The sequence below is a fragment of the Puntigrus tetrazona genome, chromosome 11 (genome assembly GCF_018831695.1).
Source record: "Puntigrus tetrazona isolate hp1 chromosome 11, ASM1883169v1, whole genome shotgun sequence".
NCBI classification, from domain to species: domain Eukaryota; kingdom Metazoa; phylum Chordata; class Actinopteri; order Cypriniformes; family Cyprinidae; genus Puntigrus; species Puntigrus tetrazona.
Genome location: NC_056709.1, coordinates 5,611,929 through 5,635,421, shown reverse-complemented (window position 1 = coordinate 5,635,421; position 23,493 = coordinate 5,611,929). Strand labels below are relative to the sequence as shown.

General features: G+C 38.8%; 2 protein-coding genes across 3 annotated transcripts; both read right to left on the bottom strand.

The window, feature by feature from the left end:
• Positions 1 to 483: 483 nt before the first annotated feature.
• Positions 484 to 7,813, bottom strand: LOC122354618 (mucin-3A-like). Of its 2 annotated transcripts, none has more exons than XM_043252873.1 (9): positions 4,362 to 7,813; positions 3,972 to 4,093; positions 3,792 to 3,856; positions 3,502 to 3,704; positions 3,006 to 3,171; positions 2,603 to 2,764; positions 2,468 to 2,532; positions 2,257 to 2,353; positions 484 to 2,127 (listed from the first exon to the last, which is right to left on the bottom strand). In XM_043252873.1, exons 1-9 carry the CDS (start codon positions 7,681 to 7,683, stop codon positions 2,124 to 2,126), a joined length of 4,206 nt encoding a protein of 1,401 aa, XP_043108808.1. In that variant the 5' UTR covers positions 7,684 to 7,813; the 3' UTR covers positions 484 to 2,123. The 2 variants fall into 2 exon arrangements, with proteins under 2 accessions (XP_043108808.1, XP_043108809.1); XM_043252874.1 differs by having other exon boundaries at positions 485 to 2,127; positions 2,468 to 2,529.
• Positions 7,814 to 17,743: 9,930 nt separating this feature from the next.
• LOC122354360 (mucin-3A-like) lies at positions 17,744 to 19,641 on the bottom strand. The gene has a single exon (XM_043252528.1). The coding sequence runs from the start codon at positions 19,412 to 19,414 to the stop codon at positions 17,744 to 17,746; it is 1,671 nt and encodes a 556-aa protein (XP_043108463.1). The 5' UTR covers positions 19,415 to 19,641.
• Positions 19,642 to 23,493: the final 3,852 nt, after the last annotated feature.

The window sequence follows — 23,493 nt, the reverse complement described above, 5'->3', positions numbered from 1 at the left end:
TGTACTGCACTTTTTCATGTTAATCTGATAAAGCTGTTAACTTTTCTACTCAACAAATTTGGCTCAGATTACAGGAAGTAAAGTTATCCTGTTCACCTTCAGTTGCATTTAGTTCACTGTGTTTCTGCTTTTTATTAGTTAAAATATATCTCTAATTGTTAGTTTCAAAACTTTTTTCAGCTAGTTGTCAAGGCAATATCCCTATTTTTATCTAACATTTATGTTATATGAATATATATATATATATATATATATATATATATATATATATATATATATATATATATATATATATATATATATATATATATATATATATATATGTGTGTGTATAAAAAAACACACAACTTAATCTAGTGAAATTTATTGAAAATTAATAGTTATATTCAAAATAATAGTAATGACACAGAAAAGTCATTTAAGAAATATTTCAAGTTGATTCACCTCACCTGTAAAATGGAAATGACGCTTTGCAAACCAGTAATTCAACTCTTAAAAAAAAAGATAAACTTCCTGATTAATCACAGCTCGATCAAAAGCAGACAATAGGGAGGATCTATGGTTGAACCACATACATTAAGGTCCAAATAAAGCAAACAACTAGTTTAGATGGCCCTGACTATTATCTGTCAACCCAATGAAAACATTCACTTACTCACACACACACACACATATATGGGGACACACTTCTATTGGTTTATATAAAGCTAATTATAATTACTTAAGACTAAACCAAAATCACACCCTATCCCCCCCCTCAAATATTTTTCCCCTTTCCTTTTATTCTTTGCCATATTTACAGCATTTTAATAGTGACTGAAAAAAATAAAATCTGAAAAAGTAAGCTTATGACTAGTGTGGCTAATTACCACACAAAGGGTTTAAATGTATTGCAAGAATAATTAACTTCCTAGTCAGTGCTGAGAAAATTTGGCTAATGTTAGGTGACTTATTAATATTTTGTATACTCAAAAAAGATGATGTATGATTAGAATATTATTTTATTTGTCCATAGCAGACAAGCATAATATGTGATCATGCAGGTGTGGCATATTTGCATACAGCTTCAATTTAATGAAATGTTTATTTAAACAATTTAGTGAGGTTTATTAGAACAGATTAATCAATCTGTGCAATGCAGTGTGTCAGCGCTAATAACATTTAGAACTTTTTTGTATTATGAAAGTGTTAAAGCAGTACAAAGTTCTAAACGTGGTATGTTAGATATATGTTTTTATTTTGAAATCGAAATAGGACTGGAGAGTTTGAGATGGACCAACCTACAATTACAAATAATAACATCAGCCAAACAGGGGAAGACAGCATAGATTATAATTAAGTCTGTAGTGCCTCCTAGTGACATTTTTTTGATGAACATGATGTTCAGTGTAGCCAATAAATAGTAACACATGTATGCTTTGTTTTTCGTAAAAAAAATAAAAAAATAAAATAAATAAAAACCTGTGATACTGTATATTCAGCACAGCTGTTTTCACTATAAATATGATTTCACAAAAATATTTAATATGTTAAATTAAATGCCTCCCCCGTGTAAACAAGCAAAACCCTGCTATGATATCAAAACCAATAGAAAATAAACAGTTATGCAGAGTACAGTCAACAAAAACAAACATTAAAAATCTTTTTGCATTCCTCCTTTTCTTCCTTATATTCCACTATTGTTGCTGATATTTTAAAGGATTTTACAAGATAAACCATAAACCACAAACCATAAAAAGTGTGCCCTTTACTGAAGCATAACAGAAATCATAAAAATCATAAAAAATACAAGGCATGTGTGCAACAGGGTGCTTTTGTGATTGCGTCGGTGGCGTCACTCCTGTTGTCTGGTGAGTGCTTGTGTAATGCTCTGGATCATATTTTAACAACCCCCACATATTTAATTACAAATGTGTTAATTATTGATCTATGCATGTGCTGGTTTGCAGATAAATGCGTTTGAGTTTATAAGTGACTTTATACATTGTTCTTGTGTAGCAAATGTATGCATTATTATGTTGACTTCCTGAGTGGGCAAGTTTTTTTTAAGAATATTTTAAATAATGTCTTTTCATAAAAGTTCTGTTCATCAGACATCCCACCACTTCACTTCAGTTGCTCTTTTATCTGTAGCAGAGAGGGGGGAAATAAATAAAAAATAAATTAATCAATTAAATTAACAACCACCTTGATACGTTTCTTGTTTCCTGTATCATAGTATATTTATTAAATGAAATGCACAATTGCTCATCCTACCGTACAGGTTTTTTTTCATTGTATGAGCTGAAAGACCCAGATTCTGAATCTTCTGTGACTGAAAAGTTTTGATGCCCACAACCTCTGTCTGTTGATCCTGAAATAACATAGTTAAAAGTTCTCACATGTTTTCTGATATATGGGTTTCTTCTTGTACTGCTGCTGGTTTATATATAATAAATAATGCAAAAGCAACAAATTGATTGCATACCTCTTGATGTAAAATCAAAGAAGTCATCATCAAAAAACGATAATCTCCTTTTGCTTGATGTTCTGCTGAAATTAAATCACAGTGCTATTTGTGTGTTTTGGACTTTGAATAAGTCACATAAACAGTTATACAGACCTCTTCTTGGCTCTGTAGAGCACCACAATCATCGCAGCCAAGACAATGATAAGTAGAGCAAAAGCTGCTAAACAGCCAAAGAGAACAGCATAGAAACCGGCTCCTCTGCTGTAAAGCTCACACTGAGCTCCATAGTACTCCTCAAAGGCAGAACTGTTACACCTAGACAATTATAAAAAATAAATAGGAGTGGATAAGTTGATAAGAAATTATTTCTATGTTTCAAAAGACATTGACTTGTGAATATTTTGTTATTGCTCATCATTTGAATGCAGTTATTGTTAAGTTTGAATTGCTTATTTAAATATGATGTAAATTCTTGAAATTAAGCTGTAGTGTGTGTGTGTGTGTATATATATATAGGCCACTATGCATTTAGTTATTAACATTTTTAAAGGTTTACCTGCACTGTGGTCCATTTATTGCATTTCGGCATTCACCTTGTTGATTACAGAATTTGGGATATTTTTTGCATGGTCCCACACACACCCATTCATTATCTTCAATCTCTGGTGTTATGTTTGCAAAATTCACTGTGCATTGCACAAATGGACGTAGATCTGTTATATCTACACAACAAAGATAAAAAAATGTGATATTCTAATTAAAGAAAAAGTACCGTGGCCCAGTAGAGCACAACACAACAAAATAGGACTCATTTAATTGTGCTGTGGGTTATTTCCGTTGCGTTGTGTTAATTTTATTGTGTTACAGCTTGCTTCTGTTATGTAGTGCTTATTTAGTTGAATTGCAGCCTTGTGTTGTGGAGAGTTAGTTGGGGCCATATTAGCCATATTAGAACAGTATTCCACATGTCCCTTAAACTAAGTCTTGCTTATTGTTTTATAAATATGCTAAATTTACAAAAAAAAAAAAAAAAAAAGTTTACAAAAACTTACTTGATATTGTAACTGGCTCCATGGTAATTCGGGCATCTTGGATGAAAACATTTCCAAGAGCTATGCTGAGATTTTTAAATGAATCTGAATCATTAAAGATTTTTTCCAAGGTGGGTTCCAAATCGTTATTCAGAAACATTATTTGTGAGTTGTTGTTAGGATAGTTATACACTGCAATACTTTCTGCAATTACACTGCCTTGCCTAAATGAGAAAAATACATGCCATATATTAATGTGTTTTACTTAGCAAATAGTCTGTATATTTAAAACTCAAAAGAAATCAACTTACGTTAGCCTACGTATGTGCACATCCTTGAAGTTTTGTGTATCTGCTCTTTTACAAAGGATTGAAAGCTGTCAAAAAAATTTTATATTTATTTTAGAAATAGAATTATTTATATGTAATAAATTATTGTTTGTGATTTTTTTTTTTTGTAAAAAAAAATATGATGGTTTGTGAAGAAATTACCTCACGTTTTATGATGGAAATTAGTTTTTTTGATTCTGGAGAGATCAAATTTTCATACTCTGTAAGATAGTCCATTATAATTCTGAGAGAGATACTTGCATTCCTTGTGGGAGTGCTTTCAGCTGCAAATAAATAATAACATGAGAAAGATTTAAAATGAGCTGCAAATTAGGACAACATTTATCACACTTCACAATTTATCCACAAGTATCAAGGTGCGCGAACGGAATATTGATCCAATATTCATAGTGAACAGTGAACAAATTACCACAAAATGTAATGATTTTGTAATGGTTTGTGTATATATATATATATATATATATATATATATATATATAGGATTAATGATTAATGGCATGATCATTAAGGATTAGTATGATAAATACTTACACCAAGTAACCGTGGAAGAATCATTTGCAAAATTGCAAGAATCTCCAAAAGTGAAAGGACTGCATTTACACCGACATTTCCCAGATGTTACATTGAAGATACATGGGGACCCATTACACTGACAATTGTCTAGACAGTTTTGAGTTGTTGCAACTGTATGAGATTCTGTTGATTTTGATGACGTTTTCTGGGTGCTAGTTGGAGCAGAGGCACTTGACTGGAATGATGTAGAAATATTAAATGTTTGGGCGGTAAAAAACTGGGTAATTGTTTGTTGTGAGTTAGGATTAGTGGGTGAGGTTGGTGAGTCTGAAGAAATTGTTCCAGTACTTTCCAATTGTGGAAATGTTGAATTAATTGATGGTGTTGAATGTAGTTCTGTGACTGAAGTTGAAATAATGGTTTGTCTCTGCTGGCTTGTTTGTTCTACACTAGAGGAAGACATTCCTATTATAGATGAAGTGAATTTTGAGATACTTTGTCCTTCTGTTATAGTAGATCGAGAAGTTGTACCTGTTGTGGATAGTATAGGTTTCAGTGTTAAACCACTTTCACTTGTAGATGATTGGAATGGTTTCATGCTCATAGATTCTGCTGTAAATGTTAATTGAGTGTTATTTGTCTGCAGGCTTGTTTGTTCTACACTAGAAAAAAACATTCCTGTTTTTGATGAAGTAAATTCTGATATAGTTTGTCCTTCGGTTGTAGGCGATGGTGGTCCAGGAGATAAAGTTATACCTGTTTTGGACAATGTAGCATTTTGTTCTTCAGTCGAAGTCGATGGTTGTGCAGGAGACGAAGATGTACCTGATGTGGAAAATGTAGCTTCTTGTGTGGAACCACCTTCAACGGTAGATGGTTGTAATGAGATCATACTTATAGGTGTTACATCTTTTGTAAAAGTGGATTCAGCTGTTGTTTTAGATTTTGATTCTGTGGTAGATGATTTTTGAGTGGTTTGTGTTTGCTGACTTGTTTGTTCCACACTAGATGTAAAGTTTCCAGTTATAGATGAAGTGAATTCTGACTTACTTTGTCCTTCAGTTGTAGTTGACGGTTGTGTAGGAGACGATGGCATACCTGTAGTGAACAATGTAGGTTCTTGTGTTGAACTACCTTCAATGGTAGATGACTGTAATGAGGTCAGGCTCATAGGTGTCACGGCTGTTGGATGAGTTAATTGTGCTGTCTCTGTAGCCTGTAATTCGGTAGTAGACAGAATTTGAGTGGTTTGTGATTGCTGACTTGTTTGTTCAACATTAGATGAAGACATCCATATTGCAGATGAAGTGAATTCTGAGTTCCTTTGCCCTTCAGTCGTAGGCAATGGTGGTTCAGGAGATGAAGTCATACTTTTTGTGAACAATGTAGCTTCTGGTGTTGAACCACCTTCAATGGTAGATGATTGTAATGAGATCATACTCATAGGTGTTAGATCTGTTGTAAAAGTAGACTGTCCTCTCGATGTAGATTCTGGTTCAGTGGTAGATGAAATCTGAGTGGTTTGTATTTGCTGGCTTGTTTGTTCCCCACTAGATGAAAATCGTCCAGTTATAAATGAAGTGAATTCTGAAGAACTTTGTCCTTCAGTCGTAGTCGATTGTTGTGCAGGAGATGAAGCTGTTCCTGTTGTGGACAATGTAGCTTGTTGTGTTGAACCACCATCAATGGTAGACGACTGTAATGAGGTCAGATTCATAGGTGTTATAGCAGTTGTAAAAGTAGACTGTCCTCTCGATGTAGATTCTGGTTCAGTGGTAGATGAAATCTGAGTGGTTTGTATTTGCTGGCTTGTTTCTTCCACACTAGATGAAAACTGTCCAGTTATAGATGAAGTGAATTCTGAAGAACTTTGTTTTTCAGTTGTAGTCGATGGTTGTGCAGGAGATGAAGCCATTCCTGTTGTGGACAATGTAGCTTGTTGTGTTGAACCACCTTCAATGGTAGACGACTGTAATGACGTTACAGCTGTTGTAAAAGTTAATTGTGCTGTCTGTGTAGCCTGTGATTCTGTAGTAGACGGAAATTGGGTGGTTTGTGATTGCTGGATTGTTTGTTCAACATTAGATGAAGACATCTGTATTGCAGATGAAGTGAACTCTGAAGTACTTTGCCCTTCAGATGTAGGCAATGGAGGTGCAAAAGACGGAGGCGTACCTGTTGTGAACAATGTAGCTTCTTGTGTTGAACCACCTTTAACGGTAGATGATTGGAATGAGGTCATACCCACAGGTGTTACAATTGTTGTAAAAGTTGATTGTGTTGTCTTTGTAGAATCTGGTTTTGTGGTAGATGAAATTGTAGTGGTTTGTGTTTGCTGGCTTGTTTGTTCCACACTAGATGTAAAGTTTTCAGTTAAAGATGAAGTGAATTCTGAATTACTTTCCGCTTCAGTTGCAGTCGATGATTGTGCAGGAGACGAAGGTATACCTGTTGTGGACAATGTACCTTGTTGTGTTGAACTACCTTCAATGGTAGATGACTGTAATGAGGTCAGGCTCATAGGTGTCACGGCTGTTGGATGAGTTAATTGTGCTGTCTCTGTAGCCTGTGATTCTGTAGTAGATGGAGTTTGGGTGGGTTGTGATTGCTGGCGTGTTTGTTCAACATTAGATGAAGACATCCCTATTGCACATGAAGTGAATTCTGAGGTCCTTTGCCCTTCAGTAGTAGGCAATGGTCGTTCAGGAGATGAAATCATACTTTTTGTGAACAATGTAGCTTCTTGTGTTGAACCACCTTCAATGGTAGATGATTGTAATGAGATCATACTCATAGGTGTTAGATCTGTTGTAAAAGTGGATTCAGCTGTTGTTTTAGATTTTGATTCTGTGGTAGATGATTTTTGAGTGGTTTGTGTTTGCTGACTTGTTTGTTCAACATTAGATGAAGACATCCATATTGCAGATGAAGTGAATTCTGAGTTCCTTTGCCCTTCAGTCGTAGGCAATGGTGGTTCAGGAGATGAAGTCATACTTTTTGTGAACAATGTAGCTTCTGGTGTTGAACCACCTTCAATGGTAGATGATTGTAATGAGATCATACTCATAGGTGTTAGATCTGTTGTAAAAGTAGACTGTCCTCTCGATGTAGATTCTGGTTCAGTGGTAGATGAAATCTGAGTGGTTTGTGTTTGCTGGCTTGTTTCTTCCACACTAGATGAAAATCGTCCAGTTATAAATGAAGTGAATTCTGAAGAACTTTGTCCTTCAGTCGTAGTCGATTGTTGTGCATGAGATGAAGCTGTTCCTGTTGTGGACAATGTAGCTTGTTGTGTTGAACCACCATCAATGGTAGACGACTGTAATGAGGTCAGATTCATAGGTGTTATAGCAGTTGTAAAAGTAGACTGTCCTCTCGATGTAGATTCTGGTTCAGTGGTAGATGAAATCTGAGTGGTTTGTATTTGCTGGCTTGTTTCTTCCACACTAGATGAAAACTGTCCAGTTATAGATGAAGTAAACTCTGAAAACTTTGTTCTTCAGTTGTAGTCGATGGTTGTGCAGGAGATGAAGCCATTCCTGCTGTGGACAATGTAGCTTGTTGTGTTGAACCACCTTCAATGGTAGACGACTGTAATGACGTCAGACTCATAGGTGTCACAGCTGTTGTAAAAGTTAACTGTGCTGTCTGTGTAGCCTGTGATTCTGTAGTAGACGGAAATTGGGTGGTTTGTGATTGCTGGATTGTTTGTTCAACATTAGATGAAGACATGTGTATTGCAGATGAAGTGAACTCAGAAATACTTTGCCCTTTCAGATGTAGACAATGGAGGTGCAAAAGACGGAGGCGTACCTGTTGTGAACAATGTAGCTTCTTGTGTTGAACCACCTTCAACGGTAGATGATTGGAATGAGGTCATACCTACAGGTGTTACAATTGTTGTAAAAGTTGATTGTGTTGTCTTTGTAGAATCTGGTTTGTGGTAGATGAAATTGTAGTGGTTTGTGTTTGCTGGCTTGTTTGTTCCACACTAGATGTAAAGTTTTCAGTTAAAGATGAAGTGAATTCTGAATTACTTTCCGCTTCAGTTGCAGTCGATGATTGTGCAGGAGACGAAGGTATACCTGTTGTGGACAATGTACCTTGTTGTGTTGAACTACCTTCAATGGTAGATGACTGTAATGAGGTCAGGCTCATAGGTGTCACGGCTGTTGGATGAGTTAATTGTGCTGTCTCTGTAGCCTGTGAATTCTGTAGTAGACGGAATTTGGGTGGTTGTGATTGCTGGCTTGTTTGTTCAACATTAGATGAAGACATCCGTATTGCAGATGAAGTGAATTCTGAGGTCCTTTGCCCTTCAGTCGTAGACAATGGTGGTTCAGGAGATGAAGTCATACTTTTTGTGAACAATGTAGCTTCTGGTGTTGAACCACTTTCAATGGTAGATGATTGTAATGAGATCATAGTCATAGGTGTTACAGCTGTTGTAAAAGTAGACTGTCCTCTCGATGTAGATTCTGGTTCAGTGGTAGATGAAATCTGAGTGGTTTGTATTTGCTGGCTTGTTTGTTCCACACTAGATGAAAATCGTCCAGTTATAAATGAAGTGAATTCTGAAGAACTTTGTCCTTCAGTCATAGTCGATTGTTGTGCAGGAGATGAAGCCGTTCCTGTTGTGGACAATGTAGCTTGTTGTGTTGAACCACCATCAATGGTAGACGACTGTAATGAGGTCAGACTCATAGGTGTTACAGCTGTTGTAAAAGTTAACTGTCCTGCGATGTAGATTCTGTGATTCAGTAGTAGATGAAATCTGAGTGGTTTGTGTTTGCTGGCTTGTTTGTTCCACACTAGATGAAAACTGTCGAGTTATAGATGAAGTGAACTCTCTGAAATGCTTTGTTCTTCAGTCGTAGACAATGGATGGTTGTGCAGGAGATGAAGCCGTTCCTGTTGTGAACAATGTAGCTTGTTGTGTTGAACCACCTTCAATGGTAGATGATTGGAATGAGGTCAGACTCACAGGTGTCACAGCTTGTTGTAAAAGTTAACTGTGCTGCCTGTGTAGTCTGTGATTCTGTAGTAGACGGAAATTGGGTGGTTTGTGATTGCTGGCTTGTTTGTTCAACATTAGATGAAGACATTTCATTAAAGATGAAGTGAATTCTGAAATATTTTGCCTTTCAGTTGTAGAGATGAGGAGCAGGAGACGAAGGTATACCTGTTGTGAACAATGTAGCTTCTTGTGTTGAACTACCTTCAATGGTAGATGATTGTAATGAGGTCAGGCTCACAGGTGTCACAATTGTTGTAAAAGTTGATTGTGTTGTCTCTTGTAGAATCTGGTTCTCTAGTAGATGAAATCGTAGTGGATTGTGTTTGCTGGCTTGTTTGTTCAACATTAGATGAAAAGATTTCAGTTAAAGATGAAGTGAATTCTGAATTCCTTTGCCCTTCAGTTGCAGTCGATGATTGTGCAGGAGATGAAGTCATACTTTTTGTGAACAATGTACCTTGTTGTGTTGAACCACCTTCAATGGTAGATGATTGTAATGAGATCATAGTCATAGGTGTTACAGCTGTTGTAAAAGTTAATTGTGTCCTCTCGATGTAGATTCTGGTTCAGTAGTAGATGAAATCTGAGTGGTTTGTATTTGCTGGCTTGTTTGTTCAACATTAGATGAAAACATCCAGTTATAAATGAAGTGAATTCTGAAGAACTTTGCCCTTCAGTCGTAGGCAATTGTTGTGCAGGAGATGAAGCCATACTGTTGTGAACAATGTAGCTTCTTGTGTTGAACCACCTTCAATGGTAGATGATTGTAATGAGATCATAGTCATAGGTGTTATAGCAGTTGTAAAAGTAGACTGTCCTCTCGATGTAGATTCTGGTTCAGTGGTAGATGAAATCTGAGTGGTTTGTGTTTGCTGGCTTGTTTCTTCCACACTAGATGAAAACTGTCGAGTTATAGAAGAAGTAAACTCTGAAATGCTTTGTTCTTCAGTCGTAGTCGATGGTTGTGCAGGAGATGAAGCCATTCCTGTTGTGGACAATGTAGCTTGTTGTGTTGAACCACCTTCAATGGTAGACGACTGTAATGACGTCAGACTCATAGGTGTCACAGCTGTTGTAAAAGTTAACTGTGCTGCCTGTGTAGTCTGTGATTCTGTAGTAGACGGAAATTGGGTGGTTTGTGATTGCTGGCGTGTTTGTTCAACATTAGATGAAGACATGTGTATTGCAGATGAAGTGAACTCAGAAATATTTTGCCTTTCAGTCGTAGACAATGGAGGAGCAAAAGACGGAGGCGTACCTGTTGTGAACAATGTAGCTTCTTGTGTTGAACCACCTTCAACGGTAGATGATTGGAATGAGGTCATGCCTACAGGTGTTGCAATTGTTGTAAAAGTTGATTGTGTTGTGTTTGTAGAATCTGGTTTTGTGGTAGATGAAATCGTAGTGGATTGTGTTTGCTGGCTTGTTTGTTCCACACTAGATGTAAAGATTTCAGTTAAAGATGAAGTGAATTCTGAATTACTTTCCGCTTCAGTTGCAGTCGATGATTGTGCAGGAGACGAAGGTATACCTGTTGTGGACAATGTACCTTGTTGTGTTGAACTACTTTCAATGGTAGAAGACTGTATAGAGGTCAGGCTCATAGGTGTCACGGCTGTTGTATGAGTTAATTGTGCTGTCTCTGTAGCCTGTGAATCTCTAGTAGTCAGAGTTTGGGTAGGTTGTAATTGCTGGCTTGTTTGTTCAACATTAGATGAAGACATCCGTATTGCAGATGAAGTGAATTCTGAGGTCCTTTGCCCTTCAGTCGTAGGCAATGGTCGTTCAGGAGATGAAGTCATACTTTTTGTGAACAATGTAGCTTCTTGTGTTGAACCACCTTCAATGGTAGATGATTGTAATGAGATCATAGTCATAGGTGTTACAGCTGTTGTAAAAGTAGACTGTCCTCTCGATGTAGATTCTGGTTCAGTGGTAGATGAAATCTGAGTGGTTTGTATTTGCTGGCTTGTTTGTTCCACACTAGATGAAAATCGTCCAGTTATAAATGAAGTGAATTCTGAAGAACTTTGTCCTTCAGTCATAGTCGATTGTTGTGCAGGAGATGAAGCCGTTCCTGTTGTGGACAATGTAGCTTGTTGTGTTGAACCACCATCAATGGTAGACGACTGTAATGTGGTCAGACTCATAGGTGTTATAGCAGTTGTAAAAGTAGACTGTCCTCTCCATGTAGATTCTGGTTCAGTGGTAGATGAAATCTGAGTGGTTTGTATTTGCTGGCTTGTTTCTTCCACACTAGATGAAAACTGTCCAGTTATAGATGAAGTAAACTCTGAAATTCTTTGTTCTTCAGTCGTAGTCGATGGTTGTGCAGGAGATGAAGCCATTCCTGTTGTGGACAATGTAGCTTGTTGTGTTGAACCACTTTCAATGGTAGACGACTGTAATGATGTCAGACTCATAGGTGTCACAGCTGTCGTAAAAGTTAATTGTGCTGTCTGTGTAGCCTGTGATTCTGTAGTAGACGGAAATTGGGTGGTTTGTGATTGCTGGCTTGTTTGTTCAACATTAGATGAAGACATCTGTATTGCAGATGAAGTGAAATCAGAAATACCTTGCCTTTCAGTCGTAGACAATGGAGGTGCAAAAGACGGAGGCGTACCTGTTGTGAACAATGTAGCTTCTTGTGTTGAACCACCTTCAACGGTAGATGATTGGAATGAGGTCATGCCCACAGGTGTTACAATTGTTGTAAAAGTTGATTGTGTTGTCTTTGTAGAATCTGGTTTTGTGGTAGATGAAATCGTAGTGGATTGTGTTTGCTGGCTTGTTTGTTCCACACTAGATGTAAAGTTTTCAGTTAAAGATGAAGTGAATTCTGAATTACTTTCGGCTTGAGTTGCAATCGATGATTGTGCAGGAGACGAAGGTATACCTGTTGTGGACAATGTACCTTGTTGTGTTGAACTACCTTCAATGGTAGATGACTGTAATGAGGTCAGGCTCATAGGTGTCACGGCTGTTGGATGAGTTAATTGTGCTGTCTCTGTAGCCTGTGAATCTCTAGTAGTCGGAGTTTGGGTAGGTTGTGATTGCTGGCTTGTTTGTTCAACATTAGATGAAGAATTCCGTATTGCAGATGAAGTGAATTCTGAGATCCTTTGCCCTTCAGTCGTAGGCAATGGTCGTTCAGGAGATGAAGTCATACTTTTTGTGAACAATGTAGCTTCTTGTGTTGAACCACCTTCAATGGTAGATGATTGTAATGAGATCATAGTCATAGGTGTTACAGCTGTTGTAAAAGTAGACTGTCCTCTCGATGTAGATTCTGGTTCAGTGGTAGATGAAATCTGAGTGGTTTGTATTTGCTGGCTTGTTTGTTCCACGCTAGATGAAAATCGTCCAGTTATAAATGAAGTGAATTCTGAAGAACTTTGTCCTTCAGTCGTAGTCGATTGTTGTGCAGGAGATGAAGCCGTTCCTGTTGTGGACAATGTAGCTTGTTGTGTTGAACCACCATCAATGGTAGACGACTGTAATGAGGTCAGACTCATAGGTGTTAAAGCTGTTGTAAAAGTAGACTGTGCTGTCTGTGTAGCCTGTGATTCTGTAGTAGACGGAAATTGGGTGGTTTGTGATTGCTGGCTTGTTTGTTCAACATTAGATGAAAACATGTGTAGTTATAGATGAAGTGAACTCTGAAATACTTTGTTTTTCAGTCGTAGACAATGGAGGTGCAGGAAAGATGGAGGCGTTCCTGTTGTGGACAATGTAGCTTGTTGTGTTGAACCACCTTCAATGGTAGATGATTGTAATGAGGTCATGCTCACAGGTGTCACAGCTTGTTGTAAAAGTTGTTTGTGTTGTCTCTTTGTAGAATCTGGTTCTGTAGTAGATGAAATCGGGTGGTTTGTGTTTGCTGGCTTGTTTGTTCAACACTAGATGAAAAAGTTTTCAGTTAAAGATGAAGTGAATTCAGAAATACTTTGCCTTTCAGTCGCAGTCAATGGAGTGCAAAAGACGGAGGCGTACCTGTTGTGGACAATGTAGCTTGTTGTGTTGAACCACCTTCAATGGTAGATGATTGTAATGAGGTCATGCTCACAGGTGTTACAATTGTTGTAAAAGTTGATTGTGTTCTCTTTGTAGATTCTGGTTCAGTGGTAGATGAAATCTGAGTGGTTTGTGTTTGCTGGCTTGTTTGTTCCACACTAGATGAAAATTTTCCAGTTATAGATGAAGTGAATTCTGAATTACTTTGTCCTTCAGTCATAGTCGATTGTTGTGCAGGAAATGAAGCCGTTCCTGTTGTGGACAATGTAGCTTGTTGTGTTGAACCACCTTCAATGGTAGACGACTGTAATGACGTCAGACTCATAGGTGTCACAGCTGTTGTAAAAGGTAACTGTGCTGTCTGTGTAGCCTGTGATTCTGTAGTAGACTGAAATTGGGTGGTTTGTGATTGCTGGCTTGTTTGTTCAACATTAGATGAAGACATGTGTATTGCAGATGAAGTGAACTCAGAAATTTTGCCTGTCGTAGACAATGGAGGTGCAAAAGACGGAGGCGTACCTGTTGTAAACAATGTAGCTTCTTGTGTTGAACCACCTTCAAAGGTAGATGATTGGATTGAGGTCATGCCCACAGGTCTTACAGTTGTTGTAAAAGTTGTTTGTGTTGTCTTTGTAGAATCTGGTTTTGTGGTAGATGAAATCGTAGTGGTTTGTGTTTGCTGGCTTGTTTGTTCCACACTAGATGTAAAGTTTTCAGTTAAAGATGAAGTAAATTCTGAATTACTTTCGGCTTCAGTTGCAGTCGATGATTGTGCAGGAGACGAAGGTATACCTGTTGTGGACAATGTACCTTGTTGTGTTGAACCACCATCAATGGTAGACGACTGTAATGAGGTCAGACTCATAGGTGTTATACCAGTTGTAAAAGTAGACTGTCCTCTCGATGTAGATTCTGGTTCAGTGGTAGATGAAATCTGAGTGGTTTGTATTTGCTGGCTTGTTTGTTCCACACTAGATGAAAATCGTCCAGTTATAAATGAAGTGAATTCTGAAGAACTTTGTCCTTCAGTCGTAGTCGATTGTTGTGCAGGAGATGAAGCCGTTCCTGTTGTGGACAATGTAGCTTGTTGTGTTGAACCACCATCAATGGTAGACGACTGTAATGAGGTCAGACTCATAGGTGTTATAGCAGTTGTAAAAGTAGACTGTCCTCTCGATGTAGATTCTGGTTCAGTGGTAGATGAAATCTGAGTGGTTTGTATTTGCTGGCTTGTTTCTTCCACACTAGATGAAAACTGTCCAGTTATAGATGAAGTGAATTCTGAAGAACTTTGTTTTTCAGTTGTAGTCAATGGTTGTGCAGGAGATGAAGCCTTTCCTGTTGTGGACAATGTAGCTTGTTGTGTTGAACCACCTTCAATGGTAGACGACTGTAATGAGGTCAGACTCATAGGTTTCACAGCTGTTGTAAAAGGTAACTGTGCTGTCTGTGTAGCCTGTGATTCTGTAGTAGACGGAAATTGGGTGGTTTGTGATTGCTGGCTTGTTTGTTCAACATTAGATGAAGACATCTGTATTGCAGATGAAGTGAAATCAGAAATACCTTGCCTTTCAGTCGTAGACAATGGAGGTGCAAAAGACGGAGGCGTACCTGTAGTAAACAATGTAGCTTCTTGTGTTGAACCACCTTCAAAGGTAGATGATTGGAATGAGGTCATGCCCACAGGTGTTACAATTGTTGTAAAAGTTGATTGTGTTGTCTTTGTAGAATCTGGTTTTGTGGTAGATGAAATTGTAGTGGTTTGTGTTTGCTGGCTTGTTTGTTCCACACTAGATGTAAAGTTTTCAGTTAAATGAAGTGAATTCTGAATTACTTTCCGCTTCAGTTGCAGTCGATGATTGTGTAGGAGACGAAGGTATACCTTTGTGGACAATGACCTTCTTGTGTTGAAACACCTTCAATGGTAGATGATTGTAATGACATCATACTCATAGGTGTTAGATCTGTTGTAAAAGTGGATTCAGCTGTTGTTTTAGATTTTGATTCTGTGGTAGATGATTTTTGAGTGGTTTGTGTTTGCTGACTTGTTTGTTCCACACTAGATGTAAAGTTTCCAGTTATAGATGAAGTGAATTCTGACTTACTTTGTCCTTCAGTTGTAGTTGATGGTTGTGCAGGAGACGATGGCATACCTGTAGTGAACAATGTAGGTTCTTCTTTTGAACTACCTTCAATGGTAGATGACTGTAATGAGGTCAGGCTCATAGGTGTCACGGCTGTTGGATGAGTTAATTGTGCTGTCTCTGTAGCCTTTAATTCTGTAGTAGACGGAATTTGAGTGGTTTGTGATTGCTGGCTTGTTTGTTCAACATTAGATGAAGAATTCCGTATTGCAGATGAAGTGAATTCTGAGATCCTTTGCCCTTCAGTCGTGAGACAATGGTGGTTCAGGAGATGAAGTCATAATTTTTGTGAACAATGTAGCTTCTGGTGTTGAACCACTTTCAATGGTAGATGATTGTAATGAGATCATAATCATAGGTGTTACAGCTGTTGTAAAAGTAGACTGTCCTCTCGATGTAGATTCTGGTTCAGTGGTAGATGAAATCTGAGTGGTTTGTATTTGCTGGCTTGTTTGTTCCACACTAGATGAAAATCGTCCAGTTATAAATGAAGTGAATTCTGAAGAACTTTGTCCTTCAGTCGTAGTCGATTGTTGTGCAGGAGATGAAGCCGTTCCTGTTGTGGACAATGTAGCTTGTTGTGTTGAACCACCTTCAATGGTAGACGACTGTAATGACGTCAGACTCATAGGTGTCACAGCTGTTGTAAAAGGTAACTGTGCTGTCTGTGTAGCCTGTGATTCTGTAGTAGACTGAAATTGGGTGGTTTGTGATTGCTGGCTTGTTTGTTCAACATTAGATGAAGACATGTGTATTGCAGATGAAGTGAACTCAGAAATACTTTGCCTTTCAGTCGTAGACAATGGAGGTGCAAAAGACGGAGGCGTACCTGTTGTAAACAATGTAGCTTCTTGTGTTGAACCACCTTCAAAGGTAGATGATTGGAATGAGGTCATGCCCACAGGTGTTACAATTGTTGTAAAAGTTGATTGTGTTGTCTTTGTAGAATCTGGTTTTGTGGTAGATGAAATCGTAGTGGTTTGTGTTTGCTGGCTTGTTTGTTCCACACTAGATGTAAAGTTTTCAGTTAAAGATGAAGTGAATTCTGAATTACTTTCGGCTTCAGTTGCAGTCGATGATTGTGCAGGAGACGAAGGTATACCTGTTGTGGACAATGTACCTTGTTGTGTTGAACTACCTTCAATGGTAGAAGACTGTATAGAGGTCAGGCTCATAGGTGTCACGGCTGTTGGATGAGTTAATTGTGCTGTCTCTGTAGCCTGTGAATCTCTAGTAGTCGGAGGTTGGGTGGTTTGTGATTGCTGGCTTGTTTGTTCAACACTAGATGAAGACATCCAGTTATTGCAGATGAAGTGAATTCTGAGGTCCTTTGCCCTTCAGTCGTAGGATATGGTCGTTCAGGAGATGAAGTCATACTTTTTGTGAACAATGTAGCTTCTTGTGTTGAACCACCTTCAATGGTAGATGATTGTAATGAGATCATAGTCATAGGTGTTACAGCTGTTGTAAAAGTAGACTGTCCTCTCGATGTAGATTCTGGTTCAGAGGTAGATGAAATCTGAGTGGTTTGTATTTGCTGGCTTGTTTTTTTCACACTAGATGAAAATCGTCCAGTTATAAATGAAGTGAATTCTGAAGAACTTTGTCCTTCAGTCGTAGTAGATTGTTGTGCAGGAGATGAAGCCGTTCCTGTTGTTGACAATGTAGCTTGTTGTGTTAAACCACTTTCAATGGTAGACGACTGTAATGAGGTCAGACTCATAGGTGTTAAAGCTGTTGTAAAAGTAGACTGTCCTCTCGATGTAGATTCTGGTTCAGTGGTAGATGAAATCTGAGTGGTTTGTATTTGCTGGCTTGTTTGTTCCACACTAGATGAAAATCGTCCAGTTATAAATGAAGTGAATTCTGAAGAACTTTGTCCTTCAGTCGTAGTCGATTGTTGTGCAGGAGATGAAGCCGTTCCTGTTGTTGACACTGTAGCTTGTTGTGTTGAACCACCTTCAATGGTAGACGACTGTAATGACGTCAGACTCAGGTGTTACAAAAAAGTTAATTGTGCTGTCTGTGTAGCCTGTGATTCTGTAGTAGATGGAAATTGGGTGGTTTGTGATTGCTGGCTTGTTTGTTCAACATTAGATGAAGACATGTGTATTGCAGATGAAGTGAACTCAGAAATACTTTGCCTTTCAGTCGTAGACAATGGAGGTGCAAAAGACGGAGGCGTACCTGTTGTGAACAATGTAGCTTCTTGTGTTGAACCACCTTCAACGGTAGATGATTGGAATGAGGTCATGCCCACAGGTGTTACAATTGTTGTAAAAGTTGATTGTGTTGTCTTTGTAGAATCTGGTTTTGTGGTAGATGAAATCGAGTGGTTTGTGTTTGCTGGCTTGTTTGTTCCACACTAGATGTAAAGTTTCAGTTAAAGATGAAGTGAATTCTGAATTACTTTCCGCTTCAGTTGCAGTCGATGATTGTGCAGGAGACGAAGGTATACCTGTTGTGGACAATGTACCTTGTTGTGTTGAACTACCTTCAATGGTAGAAGACTGTATAGAGGTCAGGCTCATAGATGTCACGGCTGTTGGATGAGTTAATTGTGCTGTCTCTGTAGCCTGTGAATCTCTAGTAGTCGGAGTTTGGGTAGGTTGTGATTGCTGGCTTGTTTGTTCAACATTAGATGAAGAGACATCCGTTGCAGATGAAGTGAATTCTGAGGTCCTTTGCCCTTCAGTCGTAGACAATGGTGGTTCAGGAGATGAAGTCATACTTTTTGTGAACAATGTAGCTTCTGGTGTTGAACCACTTTCAATGGTAGATGATTGTAATGAGATCATAGTCATAGGTGTTACAGCTGTTGTAAAAGTAGACTGTCCTCTCGATGTAGATTCTGGTTCAGTGGTAGATGAAATCTGAGTGGTTTGTATTTGCTGGCTTGTTTGTTCCACACTAGATGAAAATCGTCCAGTTATAAATGAAGTGAATTCTGAAGAACTTTGTCCTTCAGTCGTAGTCGATTGTTGTGCAGGAGATGAAGCCGTTCCTGTTGTGGACAATGTAGCTTGTTGTGTTGAACCACCTTCAATGGTAGACGACTGTAATGACGTCAGACTCATAGGTGTCACAGCTGTTGTAAAAGTTAACTGTGCTGTCTGTGTAGCCTGTGATTCTGTAGTAGACGGAAATTGGGTGGTTTGTGATTGCTGGCTTGTTTGTTCAACATTAGATGAAGACATGTGTATTGCAGATGAAGTGAACTCAGAAATACTTTGCCTTTCAGTCGTAGACAATGGAGGTGCAAAAGACGGAGGCGTACCTGTTGTGAACAATGTAGCTTCTTGTGTTGAACCACCTTCAATGGTAGATGATTGGAATGAGGTCATGCCCACAGGTGTTACAATTGTTGTAAAAGTTGATTGTGTTGTCTTTGTAGAATCTGGTTTTGTGGTAGATGAAATCGTAGTGGTTTGTGCTTGCTGGCTTGTTTGTTCCACACTAGATGTAAAGTTTTCAGTTAAAGATGAAGTGAATTCTGAATTACTTTCTGATTCAGTTGCAGTCAATGATTGTGCAGGAGACGAAGGTATACCTGTTGTGGACAATGTACCTTGTTGTGTTGAACTACCTTCAATGGTAGAAGACTGTATAGAGGTCAGGCTCATAGGTGTCACGGCTGTTGGATGAGTTAATTGTGCTGTCTCTGTAGCCTGTGAATCTCTAGTAGTCGGAGTTTGGGTAGGTTGTGATTGCTGGCTTGTTTGTTCAACATTAGATGAAGACATCCTTATTGCAGATGAAGTGAATTCTGAGGTCCTTTGCCCTTCAATTGTAGACAATGGTGGTTTAGGAGATGAAGTCATACTTTTTGTGAACAATGTAGCTTCTGGTGTTGAACCACTTTCAATGGTAGATGATTGTAATGAGATCATAGTCATAGGTGTTACAGCTGTTGTAAAAGTAGACTGTCCTCTCGATGTAGATTCTGGTTCAGTGGTAGATGAAATCTGAGTGGTTTGTATTTGCTGGCTTGTTTTTTCCACACTAGATGAAAATCGTCCAGTTATAAATGAAGTGAATTCTGAAGAACTTTGTCCTTCAGTCGTAGTCGATTGTTGTGCAGGAGATGAAGCCGTTCCTGTTGTGGACAATGTAGCTTGTTGTGTTGAACCACCTTTCAATGGTAGACGACTGTAATGACGTCAGACTCATAGGTGTCACAGCTGTTGTAAAAGGTAACTGTGCTGTCTGTGTAGCCTGTGATTCTGTAGTAGACGGAAATTGGGTGGTTTGTGATTGCTGGCTTGTTTGTTCAACATTAGATGAAGACATGTGTATTGCAGATGAAGTGAACTCAAAATACTTTGCCTTCAGTCGTAGACAATGGAGGTGCAAAAGACGGAGCCGTTCCTGTTGTGAACAATGTAGCTTCTTGTGTTGAACCACCTTCAACGGTAGATGATTGGAATGAGGTCATGCCCACAGGTGTTACAATTGTTGTAAAAGTTGATTGTGTTGTCTTTGTAGAATCTGGTTTTGTGGTAGATGAAATCGTAGTGGTTTGTGTTTGCTGGCTTGTTTGTTCCACACTAGATGTAAAGTTTTCAGTTAAAGATGAAGTGAATTCTGAAATACTTTCCGCTTTCAGTTGCAGTCGATGATTGTGCAGGAGACGAAGGTATACCTGTTGTGGACAATGTACCTTGTTGTGTTGAACTACCTTCAATGGTAGATGACTGTAATGAGAGGTCAGGCTCATAGGTGTTACACGGCTGTTGGATGAGTTAATTGTGCTGTCTCTGTAGCCTGTGAATCTCTAGTAGTCGGAGTTTGGGTAGGTTGTGATTGCTGGCTTGTTTGTTCAACATTAGATGAAGACATCCGTATTGCAGATGAAGTGAATTCTGAGGTTCTTTGCCCTTCAGTCGTAGGCAATGATGGTTCAGGAGATGAAGTCATACTTTTGTGAACAATGTAGCTTCTTGTGTTGAACCACCTTCAATGGTAGATGATTGTAATGAGATCATAGTCATAGGTGTCACGGCTGTTGTAAAAGTAGACTGTCCTCTCGATGTAGATTCTGGTTCAGTGGTAGATGAAATCTGAGTGGTTTGTATTTGCTGGCTTGTTTGTTCCACACTAGATGAAAATCGTCCAGTTATAAATGAAGTGAATTCTGAAGAACTTTGTCCTTCAGTCGTAGTCGATTGTTGTGCAGGAGATGAAGCCGTTCCTGTTGTTGACAATGTAGCTTGTTGTGTTGAACCACCATCAATGGTAGACGACTGTAATGAGGTCAGACTCATAGGTGTTATAGCAGTTGTAAAAGTAGACTGTCCTCTCGATGTAGATTCTGGTTCAGTGGTAGATGAAATCTGAGTGGTTTGTATTTGCTGGCTTGTTTCTTCCACACTAGATGAAAACTGTCCAGTTATAGATGAAGTGAATTCTGAAGAACTTTGTTTTTCAGTTGTAGTCAATGGTTGTGCAGGAGATGAAGCCTTTCCTGTTGTGGACAATGTAGCTTGTTGTGTTGAACCACCTTCAATGGTAGACGACTGTAATGAGGTCAGACTCATAGGTGTCACAGCTGTTGTAAAAGGTAACTGTGCTGTCTGTGTAGCCTGTGATTCTGTAGTAGACGGAAATTGGGTGGTTTGTGATTGCTGGCTTGTTTGTTCAACATTAGATGAAGACATGTGTATTGCAGATGAAGTGAACTCCGAAATACCTTGCCTTTCAGTCGTAGACAATGGAGGTGCAAAAGACGGAGGCGTTGCCTGTTGTAAACAATGTAGCTTCTTGTGTTGAACCACCTTCAAATGTAGATGATTGGAATGAGGTCATGCCCACAGGTGTTACAATTGTTGTAAAAGTTGATTGTGTTGTCTTTGTAGAATCTGGTTTTGTGGTAGATGAAATCGTAGTGGATTGTGTTTGCTGGCTTGTTTGTTCCACACTAGATGTAAAGTTTTCAGTTAAAGATGAAGTGAATTCTGAATTACTTTCGGCTTGAGTTGCAATCGATGATTGTGCAGGAGACGAAGGTATACCTGTTGTGGACAATGTACCTTGTTGTGTTGAACTACCTTCAATGGTAGAAGACTGTATAGAGGTCAGGCTCATAGGTGTCACGGCTGTTGGATGAGTTAATTGTGCTGTCTCTGTAGCCTGTGAATCTCTAGTAGTCGGAGTTTGGGTAGGTTGTGATTGCTGGCTTGTTTGTTCAACATTAGATGAAGAGATCCGTATTGCAGATGAAGTGAATTCTGAGGTTCCTTTGCCCTTCAGTCGTAGGCAATGGTCGTTCAGGAGATGAAGTCATACTTTTTGTGAACAATGTAGCTTCTTGTGTTGAACCACCTTCAATGGTAGATGATTGTAATGAGATCATAGTCATAGGTGTTACAGCTGTTGTAAAAGTAGACTGTCCTCTCGATGTAGATTCTGGTTCAGTGGTAGATGAAATCTGAGTGGTTTGTATTTGCTGGCTTGTTTGTTCCACGCTAGATGAAAATCGTCCAGTTATAAATGAAGTGAATTCTGAAGAACTTTGTCCTTTAGTCGTAGTCGATTGTTGTGCAGGAGATGAAGCCGTTCCTGTTGTGGACAATGTAGCTTGTTGTGTTGAACCACCATCAATGGTAGACGACTGTAATGAGGTCAGACTCATAGGTGTTATAGCAGTTGTAAAAGTAGACTGTCCTCTCGATGTAGATTCTGGTTCAGTGGTAGATGAAATCTGAGTGGTTTGTATTTGCTGGCTTGTTTCTTCCACACTAGATGAAAACTGTCCAGTTATAGATGAAGTGAATTCTGAAGAACTTTGTTTTTCAGTTGTAGTCAATGGTTGTGCAGGAGATGAAGCCTTTCCTGTTGTGGACAATGTAGCTTGTTGTGTTGAACCACCTTCAATGGTAGACGACTGTAATGAGACGTCAGACTCATAGGTGTCACAGCTGTTGTAAAAGTTAACTGTGCTGTCTGTGTAGCCTGTGATTCTGTAGTAGACGGAAATTGGGTGGTTTGTGATTGCTGGCTTGTTTGTTCAACATTAGATGAAGACATGTGTATTGCAGATGAAGTGAACTCAGAAATACCTTGCCTTTCAGTCGTAGACAATGGAGGTGCAAAAGACGGAGGCATACCTGTTGTGAACAATGTAGCTTCTTGTGTTGAACCACCTTCAACGGTAGATGATTGGAATGAGGTCATACCCACAGGTGTTACAATTGTTGTAAAAGTTGATTGTGTTGTCTTTGTAGAATCTGGTTTTGTGGTAGATGAAATCGTAGTGGTTTGTGTTTGCTGGCTTGTTTGTTCCACACTAGATGTAAAGTTTTCAGTTAAAGATGAAGTGAATTCTGAATTACTTTCCGCTTCAGTTGCAGTCGATGATTGTGCAGGAGACGAAGGTATACCTGTTGTGGACAATGTACCTTGTTGTGTTGAACTACCTTCAATGGTAGAAGACTGTATAGAGGTCAGGCTCATAGGTGTCACGGCTGTTGGATGAGTTAATTGTGCTGTCTCTGTAGCCTGTGAATCTCTAGTAGTCGGAGTTTGGGTAGGTTGTGATTGCTGGCTTGTTTGTTCAACATTAGATGAAGAAATCCAGTTATAGATGAAGTGAATTCTGAGATCCTTTGCCCTTCAGTCGTAGGCAATGGTCGTTCAGGAGATGAAGTCATACTTTTTGTGAACAATGTAGCTTCTTGTGTTGAACCACCTTCAATGGTAGATGATTGTAATGAGATTATAGTCATAGGTGTTACAGCTGTTGTAAAAGTAGACTGTCCTCTCGATGTAGATTCTGGTTCAGTGGTAGATGAAATATGAGTGGTTTGTATTTGCTGGCTTGTTTGTTCCACACTAGATGAAAATCGTCCAGTTATAAATGAAGTGAATTCTGAAGAACTTTGTCCTTCAGTCATAGTCGATTGTTGTGCAGGAAATGAAGCCGTTCCTGTTGTGGACAATGTAGCTTGTTGTGTTGAACCACCTTCAATGGTAGATG